The sequence below is a fragment of the Coccidioides posadasii genome, chromosome 3 (genome assembly GCF_018416015.2).
Source record: "Coccidioides posadasii str. Silveira chromosome 3, complete sequence".
Classification (NCBI taxonomy): Eukaryota; Fungi; Ascomycota; class Eurotiomycetes; order Onygenales; family Onygenaceae; genus Coccidioides; species Coccidioides posadasii.
Window position 1 is genome coordinate 819518 of NC_089409.1, and position 24811 is coordinate 844328.

The following is a 24811-nucleotide window of genomic DNA, read 5'->3' on the forward strand; positions in this document are numbered from 1 at the left end:
CCTTGATAGTAGTGGCCTACTCGTCTTAGAGATATGACAGTGCCTCGTCGCCAAACTCCTTCTCAACGCTGCCTTCTTCGCGGAATATACTGCCTAGCCAGCGTTTGGCTGATTCGAAATCAGGTGCACCAAATTTGACTATCACGAAGCCTGAGCGGACTCGCGCTGCAGTCCATGTAATATCACTGTCTTTGGACTTTGATTTGGCCTCTGAGTCGGGAGACGAAGAGAGACGAGTACCAATTCGGGGCAGCGAAGAAAACTTTTCCATGAAAAACGTGGAAAGAGATTCAAATACGGGTCCGTATAGAATTAAGGTGCCGAGGACGCCGTGAGAAGCGGTCCGGGATGCTATCGAGAGAGGAGCCGTCGAAAGATACGCTTGTCGCCTGCGAAGATTATCATCTCTCCTTGGCGTGCCATTCTCGTCTGGGATAGTACTACCCTCGTTGCATAATGTTACCGTGTCGCGGACAAGAAGCCTGCTCTTGCTCGTCCGGCAGTCCCGAGCCCATATCTCATTACGGCCCTCCCAGAAGTCAAATGACCATTTCTCGCCCCTTGCACTACGGCCTTCTGTTACCCAGTCGAGCAGACAGAGACTGGCTTGATGAGCTCTCTTAGCTTCTATGTCGTCCGTTACTGGCTGAGGCGAACGTTCCCCCTGAAGAAGTGTAAAACGCTGAATCTGCTCATATTTACTCCTTTCAAATGGTACAGAAGGATCAGGCAAGTAAAGTATAGCGGATTCAGTAGATAATTCGACATTTATTATCTGCTGGCTTCTATCCAGTTTGGAGACATTGGTACCCCGCCGAGCAACGTCGCCTCTTTTCGCCTGGGATTCAGTCTTGTATATCTTCGTGCTACCTTGGGGAGTAGTAACTATAAGCCGGCTGCGCGGCCGTAACTTTATCGTGACATCGATATGGTCCCCTGGTAAGAGACCGCCACCATAGGAAAGGAGATATAAATGTACTGGTGTAGTCGCAGAGGCGGGGAATTTAGAATCAAGCTCGCAGCCGGGTACACGCGAGAGCAGCTTCAAAGGGTATCTGTAAGAAAGGGTGCTAAGGGAAGGGATCCCGGGAGGAAGAATTGAGAGTACGACTTCACCGCGTCCAGGTGCAATTGAGGTCGAGAACGGCGAGTTTACGATGTTGTTGGAGGGCATGTTGGGTGGAGGCAGCGTCGGTCAAGGGGAAAGGGCCGAGCCATGGGTATGCGGGAATAACGGGGGTCAATTTGTGTTATGCCCATTCAACAAAAGCATCCTCAGGCCTCTTCGGATGATATGATTTCGAGTTCTCTCCGATGGCGAGGATCTTCAGATTGGATGCCGTTCCATCGTCGAGCGTGCTCACGTCTGGACGTTAATGGTGGTGTATGTTATGGTAACAGAAGTACACGTTTTACCCCAGCTTTCCCGCTTATTGTTGCTTTTCAATGATGGTATATGCCTGTATTGTGCGGTTTTGATACGGGCTAGGCCCTCGCTGCGTGACACAATTTAGGGCGACCAGCGAGCGGAAGGGCTGCTGATACATCCAATTCTCCTCAACAACCGCAAGGCCTCACCCACCAGCCTGTCGCCTTCGTCCAACAGCGTCTTGTCCAGTGAACTGCTGACGGACCTGACAAATTGCCGCCCCGTCAAGTTTAGCATTTTTTGTTTTGAATAGATTTATCTACCGTTTGAAGCCCCATCCTTCAAGGAAACGCGTCCGCCCACGCCCGGTCTCGTCGCGTCCGGGTTTGCCGATCTATCCAAACAAGCCGTCCGTGCCTTGATCTACGAGAGAATTCCGGTTCAGACGGTTGAATTTTGTTCATTGCGTACCGTATCCAAGTCACGTAAGGCTTATTCTCAATGGAGGACCCCGCGCACTCCAAGGAACGCGACTCCAGTCCGCTGTCTGAACCCACCGGTGCCTCTCTTGCCGAAGACACCAACAGACGCCAGTCAGGGCGCGTGCGGCGGAAACCTGAACTATTCTCCTCGCAAACATTCACTCCCGGTTCGACGAAGCGGAAACGTGCGAATTCGCCCCGCGAGGATGATGAGAATGACGCGTCGGACGAGGGTGATGCTGAAGAAGATCATCATGAAGAAGTCGAGGATGAGGAGGTAGATGATGAAAGTGAAGGTGAGCCCGATGAGGAAGAACTTCGGGAGAGGCGAAGAGCGGCAAAGAAGGCTACGAAGAAGAGAGCGAAGGAGGGAAATAAAAAAACCAAACGAGCGGCCAAAAAGCCCAAAATCGGCAATGGTGTCGAGACGGAACTTGCGCTGCGACCATTTATCAATGGAGAAGCAAAGAAACCAAAGAAGCCGAAGAAGCAGCATCTGCGACCAAGCGGATTTGTCGGTGAGGAAGGCTTATATGGTAGGTTACTAGTGATTCTTCGGGGGTGGACCACAATACTGATCGTCCGTGGCAGCCGAGGTTTTTGCTCGAGGCCATACTACGGATGCCGTCGCAGCTGAATGGCTTACAAGATACGAGGAACATAATATCAATGCGATGTGCGACCTCGTAAATTTTATTCTGAGATGCACGGGCGCCGACTCAAAGGTCGATGTACATGATATTGAAGACGTAGACAACGTCGCAAACCGCCTAAACGATCTACAGGAGGAATACCAATTGCAAAACATTACGGAATACCCTCTCATATCAAAATCCAAGAAATTCAGAGGCTTTCAGTCCGTATTGACCGGATATTTCGAATCACTAATCAGAACCATCCACAGCGCCTCGATACTGTATAATGACGCCGCGTTGCTAGAGAATATTCAAGCTTGGATAACGTCAATGTCTTCTGCACCCATTCGACCGTTTAGACATACCGCCACTATAATTTCCTTGACGATTGTTACGACTCTGTGTCATCTCGCGAAGGAGGTTTCCACAACATTGTCGAATACGAGGAAGCAACTTGAAACTGAAAAAAAGAAGAAGACGGTTAACAAGGGTAGAGTGGGTGCGCTCCAATCGAAGGTTCAAGAGAATGAGCAGAAACTTGAGACTATAGACGGGATTATTCATGACTCTTTCGACACCGTTTTCGTACATCGATATAGAGACGTTGATCCCAAAATTCGGGCGGAGTGTATGACCGCACTTGGTGTATGGATAATAACGTACAGACAAGTTTTTTTCGAGGGTCAATATCTTCGATACTTGGGCTGGGTTCTTTCAGATACTTTTGCTCATACGCGATCGGTTGTCGTTCACCAACTCCGTCGCCTATTTCAGAACAAGGATAATATACCCGGACTCCGGGCTTTCACGGAACGCTTTCGCCCAAGAGTTGTGGAAATGGCCGTACGGGATGCGGAAAGCAGCGTTAGAGCTGCGGCGGTGGATCTAGCGGATCTAATCCGTGATGCCGGTCTTTTGGAGCCAGATGACATCGACAGTATCGGACGACTTGTCTTGGATACCGAGGCGAAAGTACGCAAAGCAGCTGGCAAATTTTTCGTGGCCAATATTCAAGACGTTTACGATTCACAGGTAGAAGGGTTGGAAGATGAGCTCAACGAGTCATTTGGAGATGATGATGAAGATGATGATTTCAAGATTCCTAAGCGCTCTTGGATCAAATATAAATGCTTGGTTGATATGCTCCAAGCGTACGATATGCAGCAATCTGAACTCACCGAGGAACAGGAAGCATCGAGTAAAACGAATTTGTTTGCCAACCAGGTTGAATCCAGATTTGCACTTGCAACGGACAGTATCTACCCTCATCTCCAGGAACTGAGCCAATGGGAATCTTTAGCTGGATATCTTCTATACGACCATTCTCAAATTCCGGAGTCGGCGGCCGATGATACTTCCGGAAATACTATCAAACAGCTGTATAGACTCGGCGATGGCCAGGAAGCTATCTTACTTGAGGTATTGGGTGCTGCAGTCAAGCTTCATACCCAGGAGGTTTCGAAGTCTGACACAGATAAGAAAGGTAGAAGGACAAAGCAATTAGTGGAAATGATGGAGGCCAAGCAGGAAGCTGTTGCCCATAGCCTTTCGCAGATCATTCCCCAGCTCCTCAACAAATTCGGCGCTGTTCCAGAAGCTGCGTCAGCAGTTCTAAGGCTAGAACACCTCGTCAATCTTGACCTCATTCAGGATCTCCAGAAGGATGCTGCGGCGTACGCAGAAATTCTAAACAATATTAATAAGCAGTTTTTGATCCATTCTGACCAGAATGTGCTGGCCGAGGCGACCGTTGCATTCCTTCATGCCCGAACGTCTGAAGAACTTAGGGAAGCGATGGAAAATAAAGTCCAAGAACTATGGGATGATACACTAGACGCATTGTGCACAGTTGTGGCAAACAAGCACGTTCAGAGCGATGACACACTCTCCCTGAGTATACTAGGCTCCTTGAAAGACACTATTGTTCGAATCTCAAATCTCGCCAGTATATTTGACTGCACATCAATTCTCGAAACGTCTCCTCAAGGATCTAACAAGCGAAAGTCCAGAGCAGAGCCCCCCGTGGATATATTATTAACTATTGCTAAACGAGGACTTCGCCTTCCAGATTCCGACGAAGAGGTTGATTTGATTGAGGAAGAACTGATTTTCAGTACTTTTAAGACACTGCTTGTCTATTTTATGTGGAAAATCCAATCGTTGAAATCTGGCATTTCGAATGGGAAAGCATCTTTCAATGGACAATTCTTTGAGAGACTATCGAATCGTCAAGAAGCATGCATCGCTATCCTTACGGCTATCATGGACACGCGGAAGGGAGTGGATCGCACGAGGATTGCAGCCGCAATGACTCTTCTCGATTTACAGACCGCATTTGGTACACTTCGGCATATATCCAATAGAGCCCGTGAAGGTGACGATGAAACAATGTCACAAATCGAAGACCTAGTGCGAGATATTTCTCCAACAGCGTCTGCATCTATTTCGCGTATCCATGACGCAGTGCTTAAAGCATATGCTAAGAAAACGCATCACGCGATTGATCTCCCAGCGGATGAGGAGCCACTCTCGCAAGAGGATCTCGAAGATAGTTCGGACGAGGAAGATGAGGACATGGATGATGACGTGGACGACGTACAGTCAAGTGCGCGACGCATGCGCGCTCAGCTCCTAGCTGAACAAAAGCTCTGCGAATTTACGGGGAAAATCGTCCTAGCAATTATCGGCCATGTATTGGATTCTTCGGGTTCACAAGCCGGTAAATTAAAGACGAAATTGCTCCGCAACAGAACGCGACTAGGCCATAATTACAAGGCTGTTTTGGCATACTTAGAGGACGACAAAGCGCCGGCTCGGCGAACTTCCAAGCCTAACCCTAGAAACCAGCAAATTAATGGGGCCACCGGAAATTTGAGCAATGGCAAGGTCAAATCTGCTGAAAGAGTGGTTGATGACGAAGAAGATGATGAAGGAGAGGGTGTTCAACATGTAGAGGAAGATGAGGAGGACGATTTACGTGCTAGGGGACTTGTTGAGGATGAAAATAACCCGGTGACGGGCTATGGCGAGGGTGAAGACGCAGAGTCACCGCTTACGTCTGCTGAAGATGATATAATGGGTGATTGAATGGTCGCCATCGCGGGAGCAGTCTGGCCTAAATAGAAGGCGATTTCAAATACTTTCTGCTTCGCTTCATTCGTTGCTGTATAACTGGTACTTGTTTCTTTCACCTTTTTTCTTTCTTTACCACATACAGGTTCCCCTTTTATGCGAATCTATGTCGCTGTCTTTGGCTGATATCTTCTAATGTGATGATAATCCATGTACTTCTGTAGGTAGGAGGGACTTTGAGATGCACGGGGCTTTCAAACTTTCTTCAGATGCAGGTTCGTCGCAAGTCTAGATTCATCTAAAATAAAATGATGGATTGCTTGAAGCGTCCGAGTGTCAAATTTAGGATTAATGGAATGACCGCTTGTATTCGTGGGAATGATTGTCTCCTCACCTTTCACCCATGGGGGGCAGCGTAGCATGTACGGCTATCATTCCATGTTCCAGCTCAAAGGGCTATTTTTCCTCCGAATCGAGGCCCGAGCACTGAGAAACATGGCATCATTTGACTTCCAAGTCGGCCGGCGAGGCGTCCAAGATGGCCAGTTATCGCTGTCCGTTTGCCCTTTGTCAGCCAAAGTTAGATTTCGACCCGCGGAGCCGGGAACGTTTCTCTCGCAACTTTTCGACTTTTTTTCTCCTTTCGCAAGAATGAAAGAGACAAAGAGATTGCAGAGGCGACGTGCGCGGGGAGCTAAACATCGTGGGATTTCAGGAAGTGCTGTCGTTACGGGTGGCTATCCTGTATAGATCGCCCCGGGAGGCCGTCTTGATTCCTGCTGCTTCTGTTTGTTGATCTATCATATTTCGCTCCTGGTTTCGCCTCAAAGCTTTTGGCTATGTCCCCTGCCCCTTATGGATGACGAAGACGCTGCTGTTCTTCCAGTGCCGGAGGACCATGAAGGTCATGTCAGTTCTGGAGTAATGGCCTAACTATTTTACAGTGCTGACGTGACTTTCTTCAGTTCGTAGATGAGACTTTCTCGGACGCGACGTACAATTGTCTTCAGGGCTCTTTTCATTGCAAACAGGTAGTAACACAAGCTCGGAATGCAGGTCTGCGTACTCGGCTTCTTTGACGCCAAGTATCACGAATTACCCCGAAGAGCACGGAAGGCGGTACCATGCGTTTCGACGAGGACGTAAGTCGTGTTTACGGCCGCATGGCGACACTGCGATCGAAACTAACCCGAGCTTCAGGATATCTCCTCCCAAACGATGACAAGGAAATGCAGCGCCTAGATTTGGTCGATGAAATGATAAAGTTGACCTTGGGAGGATTGCACCTGGCCCCGATAGGGCCCAATCCTCAGAGAGTGTTGGATATCGGAACGGGTTCTGGTGCTGTATGTTGGAACTTCTCTCGATTCTGGCTGCGGTGAATAGGCTAACCATAACGGTGAATAGTGGGCTATCAGGTTTGGTTAGGCTCCGCTCGCGTTTTTATACCTGGATGAACTCCATTGCTGATAGAGATGCTTGGTATTAGCCGACGAGTATCCTTCTGCAGAGGTATTGAACCGTGTTGAAAGAGAATACAGAGGGAAAAGTTGCTAAAACAGGCACAGGTAATTGGAAATGACCTGAGTCCCACGCAACCCGCAGAGTGAGCATTCATCCATTTGAGCCTGTCCAGTCCATTTACTTAAGCAAATTCAAGCATCCCTCCAAATGTCAAGTTCCTTGTCGACGATGTCGAGGAGGAGTGGGAATACGGAAGTCGCCCGTTCGATTTCATCCATTCTCGCTATATGGTATTCGCCATCAGAGATATGAAGCATCTTATCCAGCAGGCTTTTAAGTACTATCCCCCTCCTCCGCCAGGGAAAAAAAAAAAAAAAAAAAAAAAAAAAAAAAAAAAAAAGCAAAGGTGTCCTTATATTCCGTAGTCGTGGGCTATACTCACATTTTGTTATCATAGTGCCTTGAGACCAGGGGGTTGGCTGGAAGTCCAGGATTTCGACTCGAGGATAAACTCACCAGACAATACCATCAGAGGCACATGCCTTGAATATTGGAACAAATCTACCGTTGATGCATTCGAAAGTATGGGTTTTTGGACACGGATTGGGCCTGAATATTCAGATTTGCTAAATGACGCTGGCTTCGTCAATATCCAAATGAAAAAATTCCCCATACCTCTCGGGAAATGGGCCAAAGACGAAAATTACGTATGTTTCTTCACTTGACACCTTGACGAAGATATCGCAGCTAATGATCCCCATTCCATCGAAACAGAAAAGGCTCGGGGAACTTAATGTTAAACAGCTAACGGAAGTTTTGGAGGCAGCTTCGATGGCTGTTTTGACGCGGAGCGGATGGGCCGAGCAAGAGATATATGCGATGTGCGCAGGCGCACGGAATGATGCGAGAAATCGCAGAATCCACGCAAAGTTGGATTTGTACGTGCTCTCTCTCTCTCTCTCTCGGGTGATGGAGGCGAAGAGCAATGGTTAATTTGCGCCCTATAGTTATGTCTTTACGGCTCAGAGACCGCCGCCATCGGGCGCAACGGAGAACACCTAATTCTGGCGCATTTTAATTTAACTTTCTATAGTACCGCGTTACTGGCGTTTATTTTAACGGTTCTCATGCACAATTGGAGGCGTTTTAACCTACGGCAATTAGGGAATCTTGTTGCAAATAAGGCGAACAACTTACGACATCACCGAGAACAGGATCGATCAATTGTATGGGAATTAAAGGCGTTCCTATCACGATATATTCCTTCATCCGCAATGAGAACCTAGCGATGATCCTCATTTCAGCGACTGGCATTTCGTTTCGAGTGCTGCATAATTTCCTCTGCAACATCAATTGTCAATTATTGCCTTTACGTCGGGTGCTGGCTTCATCCGCTGTGTGGCTCATTTCAGGACAACGGACAGCAGACCAATGTTTTCGCTTCAACAGATTTGCGATATCACGCTGTATGTGTTGTCCGCTCTCGTTAACTGAGGATTGACAGACATGTGTGTGTGTGTATATCTATATATATCTACACACAGGATCAGCTAGGTAATTCGAGCTAGATTGGCAGTCCTATATACGTTTTACCCATACATGTACAGTACATATGTCACTCTCTCGTAAGATAGATGAACGAAAATATAGAAAAATTCAAATTAGTAAATTCCCCAAAATTTCAAACCATACCGTACCGTGACCTACAAAGTGAATCCCCGGTGTCGATACATATACCACATTCTCAACGTCGTCCATTGATATGCATGGGGTCAGGCTGGTGTGAGCGCAACCTTGGCCCCGTGTTCGCTCGAGAGTGTAAGAGTCGTGTGCTCGACAAAAGGCAGTACGGGATCTCGGTTCTCAATATCCTTGAAAACTTGGAGAAGCCTGGTAATCACATATGAGGCTTCAACTAAGGCGTATTGCTCTGTTGTTACCGCATTAGCAAAATGTATTTTTCCGCACGAAAAGACGGCTGAACTATTCCAAGGATAATACTTACGGCCCAAGCATATTCTAGGCCCACCGTTGAATGGGATATAATTCCACCCTGGCCGTATCGTTTCCCATCGGCTCGGCCTAAACTCGTTCGTGTCTTCGCCGTAGAATTTACTGCGATGGAGGCCCCAGGTTGAGTAGAGGACGAAGGTACCCTTCTTTACTAGAATTTTGCTTTTTCCATCCGGGCCACCACCGCGGGGCAGGGTTGTTGTTACAACGGCTTCACGCCCATTCCATGGGACGACTGGGAATAAACGGAGTGCTAGCAAAATATCAGAACACCACTATTCTTCTTCGTTCTAGCGCTGGAAAAGATGGAAGACTTACTTTCATTAAGCACGTATCGCAGATACCTCAAGGACTTGATATCCTCGTAGGTAGGCAACCTGTCGCCGACATTGTCCATAATCTCTTTTCTCAATTCATCCCAGACATCCTTATGCCGTGCAAGCTGGTGAAAGCAAGCGGAGAGAAGACTCGCCGTGGTGTCTCTTCCAGCAAGGAGAATGTTGAGCAGTTCTGATCGCAGCCGGACTGGGTCTCTGATGCTCTTGGAAATTTCCTCAAGGAAGACATATTTGCCATTTGAATCATATGACGTAGGCTTTCCAGCAGCGTGGAGCTCCAAGGCTTTGTGTGTAAATCTGTCGATATACTCCTGAACAAAAGCAGAAACTCGCTTGAATTCGCTGCTGTCTTTCTGAAGGAAATACAGATCTCCCAGCAGCGTGCGCAACATGCAGATTTCTTTTAAGTGTTGTCAGTAATGATCGATACTGTCGGGATACGCGGAGTCATACCTGTACCCCGAGTAAAATCATGGTAAAATTGCGTCTCCTTTGGAGGACTATCAGGAAGGAGACTATTCACACTCTCGCCGAACAGGAAATCAGTTGCTAAAGTAGATTAGCACGGATTTCAAGGGAGGCAGATTGCAGGAACGCTTGCCGGTATCCAGAGTAAGTCGGAAGAAAAGCTCTTGGAGATCGCACGTTTCGTTTCTGGGTATTCTACTGATAAGATTCTGAACGAACTCTTCTAGCTTTGCAAGATCCTGTATTTGGTGTCTCGCAAATTGGGGTCGAAGCACCGCACGGGAATGTCTCCATGGCTCCCCCTTGGAACCACCGCCGTATACATGTGTGAATATTCCTTCTCCCAGCATGGGGTAGAAAGCGTCAAGTCTGGAATCTCCAAGAGAAAACTGTTCAAACTGCGTAGACAATATGGCCTTGATATTCTCAGGGTCACGGGTGTCGATGTATGTGCGACCGAACATGTCAGACGTGTAGGTGTCACCGAGTTCATCGTAGCGTTCGAGGTTTTTCTGAAGAAATACGTGCTCCTCTTTGTGCTTTGCTATGTCTCGGTAGACATTGATGCCAAAGATACCCTGATTCGGAGCCTTTGGCGGATCCTCAGTGTTTTCGAGCTTGCGGATGCGCTCCGCTTCCAGGTAGGATTGCAGGTACCGGTACCCAACATGAAGGGCACCCGCCGCAGGCGGAATGAGCAGTATATTCGTGAGGTTCAACATGATTAGAATTGATGACAGTTTACTCTGTGGATTTGATCGCCACTAATTGGCGATGAAGCGATGTTAAATAGTTTGAGAACCTGGCTTGCTGAACTAGCCAGCCCCTCTTCGGTTGCTGGGTCCGAGCAAGGATCCCTAAACCAAGACGGCCGCAGGACAGGCGATGACCTGCAGTTCGACATAATTCATCCAGGCTCGGATTCACTTGTTCGACATGCCAAGCAAGATGGCGAACAGGTTACTCTATCGGGCGTAGGATACGGACGAATACTTAAGTTTCTTGGGCAGACCAGTTCACCAAAGCCTCAGAAGCTCGGGGTAACTTTCAACCGCACAACTAGGATCCCGAGGGTGCCGAGGCCCCCGACAAGTACGGGACGGGTTCATCCCTAGTCGGCGATGTTCTTAAATACTTCTGCCTTGGATAGTGAGTTACTTCGTGGTCTCGTGGAATTGCATGTGCTCCGTCCACCTGAGACGCGGGTTATAAGGATCTTGTGCAGCAGTGATGATTTGGACGGTCTATACGATTGGCTAGCAGGTACAACTATAGTGTACATAACATCAGAGTATGTGAAACACAGGCAGGGTATTATTCTATCTTTCGAAAAAAACAACAATGAATGATCAAGCGTCTATCCGTATTCTGCAATGTCATCTATTCCCACTGCCTGCAGATAGTCGCCATGCTCTCAAAGGCAGCTTCTGCAACTTGAGCACCGCACCCTTAATATATGTCCAGAAGGTGACCACTCCGATGATAACGCAAAGGATATTAGTGATATAGAAACCGTCACGTTCGATATGACATGTACCGCCCCCTGCGATGCAGCGATGCTTATCCGCCTCGAGAGCGCACGAGAAGGGCGACGTGACAGGTGACTTTATATTTGAAGGGTGATTGGAAGGCGGGGTGCAGATGGCTTTGGCGAAGAAATCAACAAATTTGAGAACGAAGAACTTTGGAAACGTTCCCCCAAGGTTCGATACGCTATAAAACGTGGTTAGTTCTTCTTTTTCTGCAATTCCAAAGAAATTCAAATGGGGAACGCACGTTGCGAGGAGCGTCATGTAAGTGCCACCGATCGTTGGATCGGAGATTCGAGCATGGAAGGCGGAAACAGCTACGAACATGATTGTACTCATGGATGTTGAGAAGACATGCTCCAAGATGACAACAAATATATACCATCCAGGAACCGGGGTTTTGGGGAAGATCATCACAACGATTTGGGCCAGGACCGCAGCAACAAGTCTTCCAACAAACGACCAGCACCACAGCCTCATTGGCGTGTACTCGGTCGACCATTTGCCGGCAAAGTAACCCAGGCCAATTTCAAATGGGAAATCAATAAGGACAACCAGAGCCATGTTATCTTGACCAAAGCCCTTATCAATTAGCTTAAGGTTAGTTACAGCCTCATTTGCCTGGAAGCCGATTTTGGCGATAAGATGGATTATGATGATGGTCTGAATATTCTTCAGCTTCAGTACACCCCACATCGACTTGTAAACATCCGTGATGCTATCTCGCTCCTTTGTCCTATCCTCTTTCTTGAATACTGCCAAACCCAGGGTAATGGCCAAGTACGCCCAGCCCCAAAATGTGAGGTAGCCTCCTAGAGTAATAAGCCCGTCATCCGTTGGGGTTGTTCGGAACCACCTATTCGCGAAATCGGGAGAATTGAACGCTAAGAAGACCGTGTATGAAAGAAAGTTCCCAGCGGTGAGGCCAACGGTCTGTGCGGTGGATGCGTAGGCAATGTTCTGTGGAGACAAAAGCGAAATAGCCCAACCGTCAACGGCAATGTCCTGAGTTGCGCAGAGGAAGACGAGGAGGAACCACCAGCCGGTAAAGTTCCAGACACCGTCCGTGCCTTGCGCTTCGGTTGCAGCCATCATGCTCTCGACTCTGCTGCCCAGATACACCATGGCGAGGCCAGAAACGGTCTGAATCGGTGTTATCCAACTCTTTCTCCTTCCAAATTTGGGGCTCCAAACCGCGTCCACTATAGGACTCCATAGTAGCTTTAGGGAATATGGGTAGGAGGCGAGTGAGAAGATGCCGATTTGGGTGTAGGAGAGGAATGGCTTGAGAAGGAACGGTACGGAACCCATCGCGAGGCCCATAGGAACTCCCTGTAGAAAGTAAAGCAGAACTAGCAAAAGAAAGTTTCTCTGGTCGTACGCAGGCAAGTCTGCAAAGCTCGTGCTTGAGAGCCCCGGTGTCTGCGGAGTAGGCGGCGGCTCATCGTCCAGGGAGAAGTCTGATCTGTTCATAACCCGTGAGGCGAGCGATGTCGTGGAGTCTAGGGAGACATCCTTTCTTCGCAGCCCAACGCCGGAATCCATGCCGCCGTTCGCGTGGCCGTTCTCGCCAAACGCGAGCTTAAGGCTAGGTCTGGATGAACGGCGCTTGAGTGAATTGTGCTTTCGAGTCATTGGTCGTCGACCCCTTGAATCCTCGCTGGATACCAAACTGCTGTTCAAGCCCTCTTCCAAAAGTTCGAATTCTGAGGAGCAGGAAAATTCGTCGTCGCTCCCTGCCGCGCTGATATCGTCAGTATGGCGAGGGTTTTGGTTATGATCAGAGTACCGTTGCGCAGACGTCAGAGAGCGGAGTTCCACGTCGCTACGCTGGCTATCGGTATGCGGTGCATATGAGGTAGCATGGGAGCACTGGGGCCCCTGGGAAGAACCTTCGGCGGAGTGGCGCGGAGAGTGCATCCAAAACGCGCGGGCCCTAAAGGAAAGCTGGCCTCACGAGAGCGCTCGTTTTTCACGCTTGTGGGGTCGGCGGGCTGACTAAGGGTGCTGGGAAGCTTGGAAGCGCCAAATGTCGTCCCCCGATTGCCCGGTTGCGCGGAATTTCGTCTGCCTCGACCGGGTTTACTTCCTGACAGATTGCAGGCCAGCGTGATCGTTTTTTTTCAACGGCCGTTGAGCTGTCACGGCTCGGCCCAAAATCCGGGTCAGGTGATGTTGCCCCTGATTGACACTCGTGCAGCGACGATCAGACTGTCGTGAGCGACCAGAGAACGCGTGCAAAGGTCCCGCTGAAACCATACGTGATACCTCCTCCCGCCCAAAGCAAGATGGAACAAACTACTCCACCAGAACCCGATCCGTCGCTTGTTCTCGATGAAGAGATATCGAAACTCCGCTCTGAAAGTATGTACTCGCGACGCGTCTCCGCTTGCTGTACGAAATCCTAACTAGAGCTTCAGTTCAAAATCTGACAAAGTGCCGACGGGTTTTATCAGCCAGTCTGCTCTCCACCAATGCAGTTCAGAGTGCTCTAGGACGACAAAATGCGTCCGATTCAAATCCAAGCCTCGTCCCCGTTGTCTTGGACAGCCAGAACCACGCGCTTTCCAACCACCATCGAGCTGTGTTTTCCACCACATCGTTCCCTTTCAAGGACCCTTCCCCGCACTCCCGGTCGCAGAATCTCTTGGGAATACGTATTGACATCTGTACCCGAGGCGGCAGATACTCTAAACCGTATTATCTCCTACTCAAACGTGCACACAGCGACCAAAAATTGCTGCGAGTTCACAGACATACCATACCCGCGTTCATTCCGTTAAATCAGCTAGAAAGAAGGTATCTCGCCGTGCCAGACGTCGACTTCGAACTTCAGCAAGCCTTAAAGGCAAAACCGGGAAAACAAGACCTCAAGAGGTTTGTTCGCCAGCTCAGACGAGAACTCGTTGCATGGCACTTGCGGAGAGACGCTATCGCGTGGCTTCGAGAGGAGCTGGGTATTGACAAAGTCGAGTGTGTCAGGGATTCTCAAGGGTCAGATTCACTTGCCGTAAAGCTTGGAATATCGTCTATAACACCAGCCTCACTTGAGACACGTTACCTCCGTTTTGAATGGCGCGATGGGCGTGTGGGTCAGATTCAATTGTCTAGTCAAGGGCTCGTCGAGCGCGCAGTGGTTGTGAGCAGCGAAGGCCGTGATATGACAACGGAAAATCTGTTTTTGAGAGGCGATCGTAGGATTGAGACCGCGGTTCAAAGGCTACTCGATGCGAACATGACTGGCTAAAAGGGGGGGGACTTTGTAAAGGAGAATCTCAAGCATTGTTTTTGAGTGGATGAATAGTGCCAGGCCACAACAAACTCATGCACATCACAAAGTTTGTGTGTTTTGTTTATTTCAACTTATGACACTTTTCTCTAAGAATAAAAATCGGCAAATAACCCTCCCTGATGCGGCCAAAATATACTGGCTACACAGGGTACGACACACTGCTTTTGGCCTTTGTCAGAGCCCAGTAGAGCAGCTGATTTAAGACACTTATCCTTCCCATCTTTCAAGCCCTCACACTTCAAAACCCTCTCGCGGTGGATCTCCCGGCACTTTTTCTCACAAGTTTTCTTAATTTCATTATCACGTTTGTTCTTCGGTATGGCGCCAGCGGCGACATATACTGCACTGAGGAGGAAACACAGGTACACGGAAAGTTTCATTCTAAATTCTGCTTTGTTCAGATTAGCTGTTGGTGCTGGATCAGGACTGAAAGGCACATACAGAGTACACAGCACACTATGCGTTTGATGCTTTTCGATCACAATCTAGGGCCTGATCATGTGTTAGTTGATTTGTAAAGTTGGTGAGCCCTGCTTGTCAAATTCAGTGGCTTACCTTCGTTGTCAGGAGGCTTGTCTGTCTTAGCAGAAGCGGTTTTTGTTGAAGTTGTTGAAGGGGATATGGCGATATTTATCATTATCGAGAAAATACGGAGCTCACACTCATCGGAGCGGATCCCGCCCTTGAGTGACCGTCACAGCCAGCCTAAAACCAAGGCACAGGAAGCTTGCATACAATTACCTATTCCCAACTGGGGTAAATCCCCGTCACTTGGCTGGCAAACGACCTGGTTGTCAACACCGACAAGTTGCCCGAAGTGTTGGTTCCTGAAGTCAAGCCCGGAAACTCTAGACTCTTATTACCTTTCTGTAAGGGATTGCAATCCTTTCGTTCTCAGAAAACTGAGAAATCGTTTCCTATCCGCCATGACGTGAAGCCCATTCGTTCGGTTTTCCGGCCAAAAAAGATGATTCTTTGGGCTTGGGCTCGAAGGAATCGATTCTGTCTTCTATTGGACGGTGCGCTGTATGCAGTATGAAATATCGCTCAACGCTTTATTCCTTCAAGTTGGATTTCGAACCAGTCTTTCGACGCAACCTCTACAGCGATTTTTGCGTGATGTGGTAGACCGGTAACCTATAGCTCTTTTGCACAAGGTATCTCGGACTGGACCACGTTCCTTGCGATGCCTGTGCAGCGGGAATGTTTCCAATTTCGCCATGGATAATGCGAAGCTGCCGGACTCGCGCTTGGGGAAGTTATCCCAGGCTATGTAGTCTACCGGTACTATTTCCAGTTTTGACAATTGGTTTGCGTGAGGAAGGCTTTTAAGGGGTCGTTTCACCGATGTTTAACATACAGAGTAGATTCAAGGGTTTGTTTGTCATGATATTAAGCTATTATTTCCTAGCAAAAATCTATGTGATTAGTTTTTGCATTATGATGATATGCAATGGGCATATCTATAGACATTATACTCAACACCCGGATAGGACGCCTAGGAACCATTATTTGCAAAATTAGCTCCTCTAGGAGTAGAAGTATATCCATAACATTAGCAAATAACAGAGAGTTGCTCTGAAGTGGGTATCATCATGAGCAAAGTATGTGCAAGCGAAAGAAAAAATAAAAACAAAAACTTCCCATAAATGCAATGGATATGTGGGGCATATGAGTTGTGAATGAGGATATCAAGGTAACAAAGATGTCCGAGAATACGCAGTAAAACACCGATAGTAGTGAAATAGGTCTTTCCGGAGAGATGTGGAGTATATGGGAGCGGAGTTAGGTTTGATGTGATGGGAGAGATGTCACGAATGTCGTTTTTCAGGGGTTTTGCATGCTATCCGCCCAACGGTCTGTTGATCATTGCTAGGGCGCGCTATATCAATAGAGGTATCATCTCCGATATCCCCAAAGGATAACTTCGGAAGAGGGCTGTAATATTCTTGGGTATCGATTTCGAGCTTCTTTCGAAGAATACTTTCTTCAAGCATCCATCTTGCCTGTAGACGAGCTCGTTTGGCTTCGAGCCAGCCAAGAGCGACATCTTTTTCTTCGCGACAACGATTTTCTAGATCACGAAGGTCGCGCTCATTAGCTTCTTCAAGAAGACGAACGTCCTGTTCCCATTTCTTCAGAGCATTTTCGTAATGCTTCGCCTGCGTATCTCGAAGAACCTTGATCTTTGATTCGTGTAGAGAGTCCATTGTGGCAAGTTCGTGCTGCTTTTGCCGGAGGAGGTCTCTATACTCCTTGCTGTATCTCCGCTGCGGTAATCGGGACTCTGCGCTGTTGTCTCCAAGTTGCGTTTCTGGCGGTGGGGTTATGAAATAAGCTTCCATATAACGTATGCGGCTCTGCAAGGCCTGCTTTTCACGCTTGAATTCTTCAGTCAAAGAAAGCTCCGCCATCAGGTCCCGCTCTTCTCGACGAACAGCCTTCTGGGAATTCTATACAGGAATTAGACATTAAGAATTTCCGGTTTATATAGGAGCTATCATTACCTGCGCGACCAAATCCTCCACGGCCTTAATATGCCGGCTCTTAGTCTCCTCGAGAGTGCGACGATGACCACGCAAAATGGGTACCAACATCTTCCTCCGAAATATCAAATATCTCTGCATCTGACCTTCATGAGCGGCACGCATGGCTTTTAATTCCGGAGTGACTAAACTCCGCCGCAGACACCCTTCGTCGATTGGTGCAAGAGTGTCCCTACTGGCTAAAGACTCGGTGGTGTTGATGTCTAGGCTTCTTCCTTGTCGTATGTCACGAAGACCATTGGATGGGCTCGAGCTGAGCTCTGATGGCGTGGTTGAAGGAAGAATCCCAAGTGCAGACCCTTTCCGTCTGCGAAGGTTTGGAATTCGGGAAATTGCATGCTTTAGGCCGAATTTAAATCCCCTATCGATGCCTTCGAGGTTGAGAGAGTGTCTTGTGGGACGGAAGTCAGCAATTGATTGCCTTGGCTCCGATTCGCTGATGCTGCAAGTCGTGGGGCATGTGGACAACGAGGCGATAGAGTGTCGACTGCTCGATATGCGTTCCTTTAGAGACCAAGGCGTAGAGAAGGAAGATAGCGTTCGGGTCGGGGACGGGGTAATCGTGGATGGCAGCGCATATTGACTCGAAATTGAACTTCCATCATTCCCTTCTCTAGGATCCTCCGTAGAATAAGAGCCGGAGCCATCGTTACAGACGGTCAGGCCAAGCGCCCTTGCATCACCAAGAAGCCGGTTGTCAACATTATCTTCAGTTTGGCCTTCGGGTAAGAGCAGAACGGTTTCGCAGTAATGATTTTCGTCTGCGGAGGAAATCTGCAAAGAGCGAACATTGCCCTGAAGTTCGGAAGTTGATGGCCTTGTCAAATCCATCGGCAAGCTCAGGTTTCAGCGGTGCGTACAAGAGCGGTTGGACTCGGAAACACGCGTCTGATGAGAGCTCGAAGAATATGTCGTCGGCAAGGTCGCAATGCCAATAGATGAGAGGAGACATGGGAAGTAGGGAACGGGCGTTAAAATGGAAGCTCAATTGGCCAGCAACCTAAACAAGTATGAGGCGTTTATTGGAACCGGGCCTTCCGGGAAACTTGAACGTTAGCACACCTGGAGTTGGTTGGAGATGGTGAAGGCGAAGGCATCATACATACAGGGCTACTGGCGCTATTCATAGTCGCGGACATGATTAACTTAACGTCTTGCTTTACTCTAGACAAGATAGCTCGTAAACGTTCAACACCCGCAATCGGTATAGGATTCGAAGTGCAATAAGCAAGCGTAATTAGGCATTAATGCAAGACAATCGTGAACTGGGAAAGTGAAGGAGATGTCTCGGCTGGTTGTTGTGCGCATTGTGATCATCGCTGCCAATCATCTGAACTCCGCACCGTCAAGCCATCGCGGCCAAAAAAAGGAACACGCTAGCCCTGAGACAGGAGTCTTGGTCGCCGATCTGGGAGCCAGGCCAAACCAGGGTTCGCGGATCTCCAGCCGCTCCCCTGGTCGACGCTCACTACCGGCAACCCAGGGACGGCGCGCTTTTGCACAGGGTCCTGTTTGTCGGGCCCATCATCCATGGATCGGGTTGGGCTCAAACACAACGCTCAAAAGGCTGTTTTCCCGCGATCTCGTGTGCTGAGTCATCGGGCTGCAGCTTGGCCCCAGATGACCTTTCGTCGAGGTAGCTGTAGCCAGTGCGGAACTGAACGTTGCGATCGCGAGATACTACCCAACAGTTTCGCTTTTGCAGAGCAGAGAAGTTCACGATCGACTACACCCATCATGGACCCGCGGTTCACCGTGATCGTCCGGCTCCCTTTCCCGCGCGGCGATTTTGTTGATCCACCCCCGGTAGGCCGTCCGCAGAAAAACAACTGTCTTTCCCCGATGGATGCTAATGTTTTCCCCAGCCTGACTGGACCACTGCGAAAGATCGAGTGCTATGGGAGGTGCTCCTGCAGCCATCAAAGCCGGTAGATTGTAAGATTGTGACAAGCTCAAGCAATCCTGGCAGAGTGAAACGAGGCTAACAGACACTTGTTTCTAGGGAATGCACTGTAATACCCCTTGTTTGTGTTTACGGACTGGCTTCATCTAACCTTGACACAAGTGCTTCTCAACTGGACGTCACGCTCCCGTTTCTTCTTCAGCAAGCAGCATGGCTCTATGGCCATCGACTGGCACAAGTTCGAGCAGAAATACTAAGAGCTGGGCACCAGCAACCGGCTTCTCCTGCTCCAACGCCGGTAACCACTTCCGGAAGCCATGCTACTGGCGGCCATGCGCTGACTAGGGGTCGCAGCAGTGGTATGTTTCGTAGGATCTTGTACGAAGGACATACGGTTGACGTGTCTTAGGATCTCCAGTCACTTCTAGGTTGTCGAGCCAGCAACGTGAAGGTCAAGGTACCCCACGGCCAGATACAAGTACTCCGCCGACGTCAGCCAAACCCCAAGGTTCGTAGGGTTCACGAGGCGACGAATATGGCTTTAGGAACTGACGAGAATTAGTGTCTCACTCCCGTGCGCCTTCATCAACTGTCCCTCCCGGTCAGATTGCGGCTGTGCGCGCGCTCTCCTCCAAGCCAGCGATATCCCATACTCCTCAAGGAAGAGAACCAAATGACAAGACTCCAATGGACGTGAAATACGATCTTCACACACAGGGCTCAGCGATAGAGCCTCCTGCAGGCGAGGAGAGTCCTGAGCCGATGTCATCGTCTGAATCGGACTCTGACAGTTCAGCCGGACCCGGTATCCCTTTCAAACGGTTCGGCAAATTCTCTTTGCATAGACCCCGAAATACCGAAATGGATGAAGACGAGGATGATGAAGAGTCGCCGGCGTTTCTACCCTTTGAAAATGTGTGCCAGCGGCCCGCTCCCACAGTGGAAAATGACCCCGGGGCCACCCTTCGCCAGGAGCCCGACAAGAGCCACAGGACGCGAGAGTCGCTGCACAAGGAGATTACGGCAACAGCGTCTACCAGCACTACCAGTTCAGGAATAGGATCTACCTCGTCTGGCTACGATGTGCAGCGGAGGCATCCCCGGCTTGGAGCGCTAAGTCCGCGACGGACCGCCGAACTGGCACGTCTGAGCCCACGTCATCAGGGCAAACGCAGCGACGGCACACCCAGCATGGGCAGTAGTTTCAGCGACCTGGATGGTACGTAGAGACCATACTACATATAGAGAGCACTAGATGTGTGCTTCGATTTGGAGTACATGCTGACATTCTGTGACATGTAGATGCCAGCGTGACTCAATCGGCCTTGGAAGAGGCGTTGCTTAGCCATATGCAGAATGGAGGAGTCGCTAGTAGGATGAGCACATTCAGCCAAGCATTACGGAGTAGGTATCTATGATCTGTTAAGCTATGCCACTCTTCACTCCAGGCTTCTCCATCGAAATCCCAGCTGGAGGTCGCAGTTCCCAACGCAGTTCGGCAGAAGATTTGCATCAGGTTGCCCGGCTTGGTTCACGGATCCTCTTTTCTCCGGACTCCGAGATGACGTAACCCCGCAGCCGCAGTTCCGAGGCTAAAACCGAGCAACTTCACAACCCGCCGGAGCAGCCAGAAAACAGCCCGGGAGAAGGACGCCCGCTCATCGTCTGTGCTATCTCCCTGGTGGTTGATGTTCCCTGTCTGTTAGCGGTGTTTCTGCTCTCTTCCTGCTCGCCCTCTCCCTCCCCCTCTAGCGTTGCTTCGCGAGACCGACTTCGGCGATCTAAGATTTTGCGTGCCCCGCCAATGATAGAATATACAAAGTAGTATCTGGTCCTGACAGCCCTCAGCCTCACGCTCGAGCAGCTCGCCAGTTCACGTCCATTCCCGGGACGACGTTGCAGTGAGAGCGAATCCCTAGTCGAATATCCTCAGACTTGCCTTCCAATCCTTCATCGCTCGTCCAACCTGAACGTTTGCCATAATCTTTGCCCCCGGACTTCGATTGGCAGATTTGATTTCAATACACTCGTTCCGGAGCTTTAGCCTAATAACAATCTGCCAATGGCCGCCAAAATCGTTCCTACGGACTCCTTGAGCCCCGATGAGATGGAATCTCACTATTTCAAGACGAATCCCCCGCCCATCCACCTCCAGACCCATATTACAATCGCGCGAGCGTTCATAAATAGGCATGTGGAGGCCGGTCGGCGAGTGGTGCTGGTGACGTCTGGCGGCACCACGGTGCCTCTTGAGGCACAGACGGTCAGGTTCATCGACAATTTCTCTGCCGGAACTCGTGGCGCTACATCGGCCGAATACTTCTTGCAGGAGGGCTACGCTGTGATCTTCTTACATCGGCAGTTCAGTCTGCTTCCTTATTCGCGCCATTACAGTCACTCAACTAATTGCTTCCTTGATTTCATGGACGAAGCCCCCTCGCAGTCGGCATCCTCGTCGTTCTCTTCAACAATTGGCGAAAAGAACACCGAACATGGACCTATCGTGGTGCGGACTGAGTATCAGGATGATATGCGTAAGGTCCTGCGACAGTATCGATACGCCAAAGAAAACAATCTTCTTCTGTTATTGCCATTCACAACCGTAACCGAATACCTCTACGAGCTCCGCGCCCTAGCAACCCTTATGCAACCCCTCGGTGCCAACGCGCTCTTCTACCTCGCGGCCGCCGTATCCGATTTCTTCATTCCCCGCGACCGAATGGCCGAACACAAAATCCAATCTTCCAACGAAGTCCCCATCCCCGGCCAGGCACCAACCAAACCCGACACAGCCGCCCACACCGTCCCCGAAAGCACCTCCGCCATCCTCCCAGATCACATCTACACCGGCTTCAACGACCCCAACGGACCCCCAAAACATCAGAAGAAACTCGTCGTTGACCTTGACCCCGTACCCAAGTTCCTCCACCGCCTCGTGAACGGCTGGGCCCCGGCCGGCTCCATGATCGTCAGCTTCAAGCTCGAGACCGACCCGGCCCTTCTCGTTCTGAAATCAGAACAGGCACTCCAGCGCTACTCACACCACCTCGTCATCGGCAACCTCCTCTCCAATCGGAAATGGGAAGTCGTCTTCGTGAGCAGGAAGCCCGACGGCGCCATTCAGGAGCGCTGGATCCGGATCCCTAGGCCGAGAAGAAGTGTGAGTGGTGCGTTGCCGGGAATGAGCGCTGGACTTCAGGCTGGGTTGTCACCTGCTGCCGCGGCAGCGGCCGCGGCCGCGGCGCACGAGCACGCTCAGAAGGAGGTTGAGATCGAGAGCGTGATCATCCCGGAGTTAAAGAAGATGCATACAGTTATGATCGAAAGAGCAAAAACCAAGGAGCCGAAATGGTGTCACGATGCATAGAAAAAGGCCTAACAGAAAGAAAACGCTTTCCACCTAGGTGTGGGCCTCCGGCACCCTTGAAAGCACCTCTTTGAAAGTAGATTTATTATGACTTTTGGTGGGCGCGCTTCCTTTTGGATATATTGTACCGTGCAAGTGTTCTTTCTTTTCCTAGCTTTGCAATTGTTCCTAGATTTTTCAACCTATATACATACTACAAAGTGGATTGGTTGTCTAATGGACCGCTACGCGGTTCCATTTTCGCATATTTTGTTACTTTATACACGTTTGATTCGAGAACTCTAGAGGACTACGTGGGATCCTCGGTTCCATTTTTGCTATGACTCAATTTATTACGACCTACGGGCGTGCTCGAGTAAAATAATACATGAATCGCCCAGCTGTCCAGCTGAAACATGGACTGGTCAACCATACTACAGATCAATTATTCAAGAGCTGTCCTTCAACGGAGGAGCATCCGGGTCCTCCATGCATTGATCTACCCTCATGATCTGCTTGCCACTTGCCTTGACAAGCTGAAAGACGTCTTTGAAATAATCAACCGTGGAGCGATGCAAGAAATGCATGACAGCGAGATCACCACCCTTTTCGAGATCCCGTTTGAAAGCTTCATACTGCTTCTCGGGAGTTGGTGAGTGCGCCCAAAGCCAGTCTTCAATATCGACACTCCAAGTGATGATGTACGGACTTTCAATATGTTCGGCGAGTCGCTGCCTAGTCCTTGCACCAACGACACCGAACGGAGGTCGGAAGTATCGGCCTGGTGAAATTTGGTGAGGATAGGTAAGCAGGAGGTGTGTTGGTCGGGGGAAACTTACTCTCAATTCCCAACTGCTCTTTCATGGTCTTGATGTTTTCGGTTATTTCTGAATCAATCTCTTCAAGCGAGGAAAGTCCTTCCACCCTATTCCAGCCGTTAGGATAAACAGTGCTGCGGAGTCGACGAAAGCACTCACGCAGGGTGAGAGAATGTGTGCAAAGCGACCTGATGACCACGAGACAACATGTCACGGTATGTTTCCGTGAAATTTGAAGTCTGATCTAGCAGCCCATTTCCGACTGTGAAGAAGGTAACTTTGATATCCTCTTCCTCTAATATCTGGATCACTTCTTGTGCAAACTCTGGACGACCATCATCGATCCCAAAGGCAAAGGAATTGGGTCGCTTGCATTTGACAGCCAATGTGCCACTAGGAAGCTTGACTGGAACCTCAAAATCCTCAGGCACATCAGACGTGATCTCAACCTTATACAGTATCGCCGGCTTCCTGGTATAGAAACCGTTAAAGGCGACAGAGTTTACCCGGGAGAAATCGATGTTGAAGTGGTGAAGCGGCATGTAAATGTCCCCACCGGCAGAGTAACGCGCTGCTTCGAGAGAGTCCCACGTTTCGGGATAAGGGGCTCTGGTTTGATCACACCATTCGTTGTTCTGCGTAAGAGAAACTGTGAACTTATCGGTGCCGGAGAAAGAGATGTGGAGATACATGTTCATGTACTCCGACATGTCCAAGCAGTAAGGGCCGAGTCTGGTGTGGAAGTTCATATCTGGATCTGATGGAGTAAGATGCAAGTATCCAGGACCGTATTCGGCCGGCATTCCTTCATCTGGCCCGGCCCATCCTTCGAGGTTGTTGGATCCGGGTACGTCAAAGGTATCAATAACCAGAGGTTCTACGAACGGCCGCATTGGAGCTGCAAAGGTGGAAATATTCAAAAGCGCCAAGCAGAGGGTCACAGCCCGGTAAACAGCCACCAGGCATTCGGGGGCCATCTTGAAATAAAGAACTATTGATAATCCGGTTATTCTGCTTGGTAGAGATACAATCGGAAAATCCTAGCGGGAAAACACAGGCGTCCAAGTATTCGTCCTCTGCTATACCGAAAAATGGAGAGGTCAAGCGGGAAAAGGCAGAGGAAAAGGGATAACAAGCGATGCAAAATCGAATTATCCTGTGGCCATTTCTCCGGTAACCGCAGGCGAGAGAAAGTCCATCCCGAAGAATGGAAACAAGGCCGCAATTGCTAGCCCGCAACCTCCAGTGCGTTGTTTCCCCCCAGAATGCGAGGAGCAGAACCCGGTTCCAAAGCTGATTAAACTCCCTGTCCGAAGTGGCATCGGCTCGAGTATTCTATGCTTTATCAGAGAAGCGCACCCAAAACAGATCTGGTGATAGACGTTTCAAAGGCGGACCTGGGAGAGCCTATAGACGCCCTGTACAGGAGTAAAAGGGGCTGGAGTTTGTGGCTGCTGATGAGCCAAGTAGTTAGTTACTTATGTGTGGCTCAGCAACTGTGGCTTGATAGTGTCGAAAGCCCGATGCCAGTGCGGA

The 24811-nt window shown here is 49.5% G+C and overlaps 10 protein-coding genes across 10 annotated transcripts; 5 read left to right on the plus strand and 5 right to left on the minus strand.

The window, feature by feature from the left end:
• Positions 1–25: 25 nt before the first annotated feature.
• Positions 26–1305, minus strand: D8B26_005178 (uncharacterized protein; the record flags this gene model as incomplete). The annotated part of the gene is made up of 1 exon (XM_003066595.2): positions 26–1305. The coding sequence occupies exon 1, from the start codon at positions 1172–1174 to the stop codon at positions 26–28; it is 1149 nt and encodes a 382-aa protein (XP_003066641.2). The 5' UTR covers positions 1175–1305.
• A 565-nt stretch (positions 1306–1870) lies between these two features.
• On the plus strand, positions 1871–5716 carry D8B26_005179 (uncharacterized protein; the record flags this gene model as incomplete). Its single annotated transcript, XM_003066594.2, has 2 exons — positions 1871–2387; positions 2443–5716. The coding sequence occupies 2 exons, from the start codon at positions 1871–1873 to the stop codon at positions 5571–5573; spliced, it is 3648 nt and encodes a 1215-aa protein (XP_003066640.2). The 3' UTR covers positions 5574–5716.
• Positions 5717–6413: 697 nt separating this feature from the next.
• D8B26_005180 (uncharacterized protein) lies at positions 6414–8084 on the plus strand (the record flags this gene model as incomplete). The annotated part of the gene is made up of 11 exons (XM_003066593.2): positions 6414–6467; positions 6524–6552; positions 6615–6700; positions 6759–6904; positions 6966–6981; positions 7048–7070; positions 7127–7164; positions 7219–7359; positions 7480–7729; positions 7797–7960; positions 8030–8084. The coding sequence occupies 11 exons, from the start codon at positions 6414–6416 to the stop codon at positions 8082–8084; spliced, it is 1002 nt and encodes a 333-aa protein (XP_003066639.2).
• Positions 8085–8794: 710 nt separating this feature from the next.
• Positions 8795–10563, minus strand: D8B26_005181 (uncharacterized protein; the record flags this gene model as incomplete). The annotated part of the gene is made up of 5 exons (XM_003066592.2): positions 8795–8952; positions 9028–9288; positions 9354–9773; positions 9827–9922; positions 9975–10563. The coding sequence occupies 5 exons, from the start codon at positions 10561–10563 to the stop codon at positions 8795–8797; spliced, it is 1524 nt and encodes a 507-aa protein (XP_003066638.1).
• A 654-nt stretch (positions 10564–11217) lies between these two features.
• On the minus strand, positions 11218–13290 carry D8B26_005182 (uncharacterized protein; the record flags this gene model as incomplete). Its single annotated transcript, XM_003066591.2, has 2 exons — positions 11218–11554; positions 11618–13290. 2 exons carry the CDS (start codon positions 13288–13290, stop codon positions 11218–11220), a joined length of 2010 nt encoding a protein of 669 aa, XP_003066637.2.
• Positions 13291–13512: 222 nt separating this feature from the next.
• D8B26_005183 (uncharacterized protein) lies at positions 13513–15019 on the plus strand. The gene is made up of 2 exons (XM_003066590.2): positions 13513–13734; positions 13791–15019. Exons 1-2 carry the CDS (start codon positions 13659–13661, stop codon positions 14615–14617), a joined length of 903 nt encoding a protein of 300 aa, XP_003066636.2. The 5' UTR covers positions 13513–13658; the 3' UTR covers positions 14618–15019.
• Positions 15020–16473: 1454 nt separating this feature from the next.
• D8B26_005184 (uncharacterized protein) lies at positions 16474–18039 on the minus strand (the record flags this gene model as incomplete). Its single annotated transcript, XM_003066589.2, has 2 exons — positions 16474–17115; positions 17170–18039. The coding sequence occupies 2 exons, from the start codon at positions 18037–18039 to the stop codon at positions 16474–16476; spliced, it is 1512 nt and encodes a 503-aa protein (XP_003066635.2).
• Positions 18040–19798: 1759 nt separating this feature from the next.
• On the plus strand, positions 19799–20529 carry D8B26_005185 (uncharacterized protein; the record flags this gene model as incomplete). The annotated part of the gene is made up of 2 exons (XM_003066588.2): positions 19799–20330; positions 20414–20529. 2 exons carry the CDS (start codon positions 19799–19801, stop codon positions 20527–20529), a joined length of 648 nt encoding a protein of 215 aa, XP_003066634.2.
• Positions 20530–20902: 373 nt separating this feature from the next.
• D8B26_005186 (uncharacterized protein) lies at positions 20903–22561 on the plus strand. The gene has a single exon (XM_003066587.2). The coding sequence runs from the start codon at positions 21174–21176 to the stop codon at positions 22476–22478; it is 1305 nt and encodes a 434-aa protein (XP_003066633.2). The 5' UTR covers positions 20903–21173; the 3' UTR covers positions 22479–22561.
• A 345-nt stretch (positions 22562–22906) lies between these two features.
• Positions 22907–24252, minus strand: D8B26_005187 (uncharacterized protein; the record flags this gene model as incomplete). The annotated part of the gene is made up of 3 exons (XM_003066586.2): positions 22907–23238; positions 23297–23382; positions 23435–24252. The coding sequence occupies 3 exons, from the start codon at positions 24250–24252 to the stop codon at positions 22907–22909; spliced, it is 1236 nt and encodes a 411-aa protein (XP_003066632.2).
• Between the last annotated feature and the right edge of the window lie 559 nt (positions 24253–24811).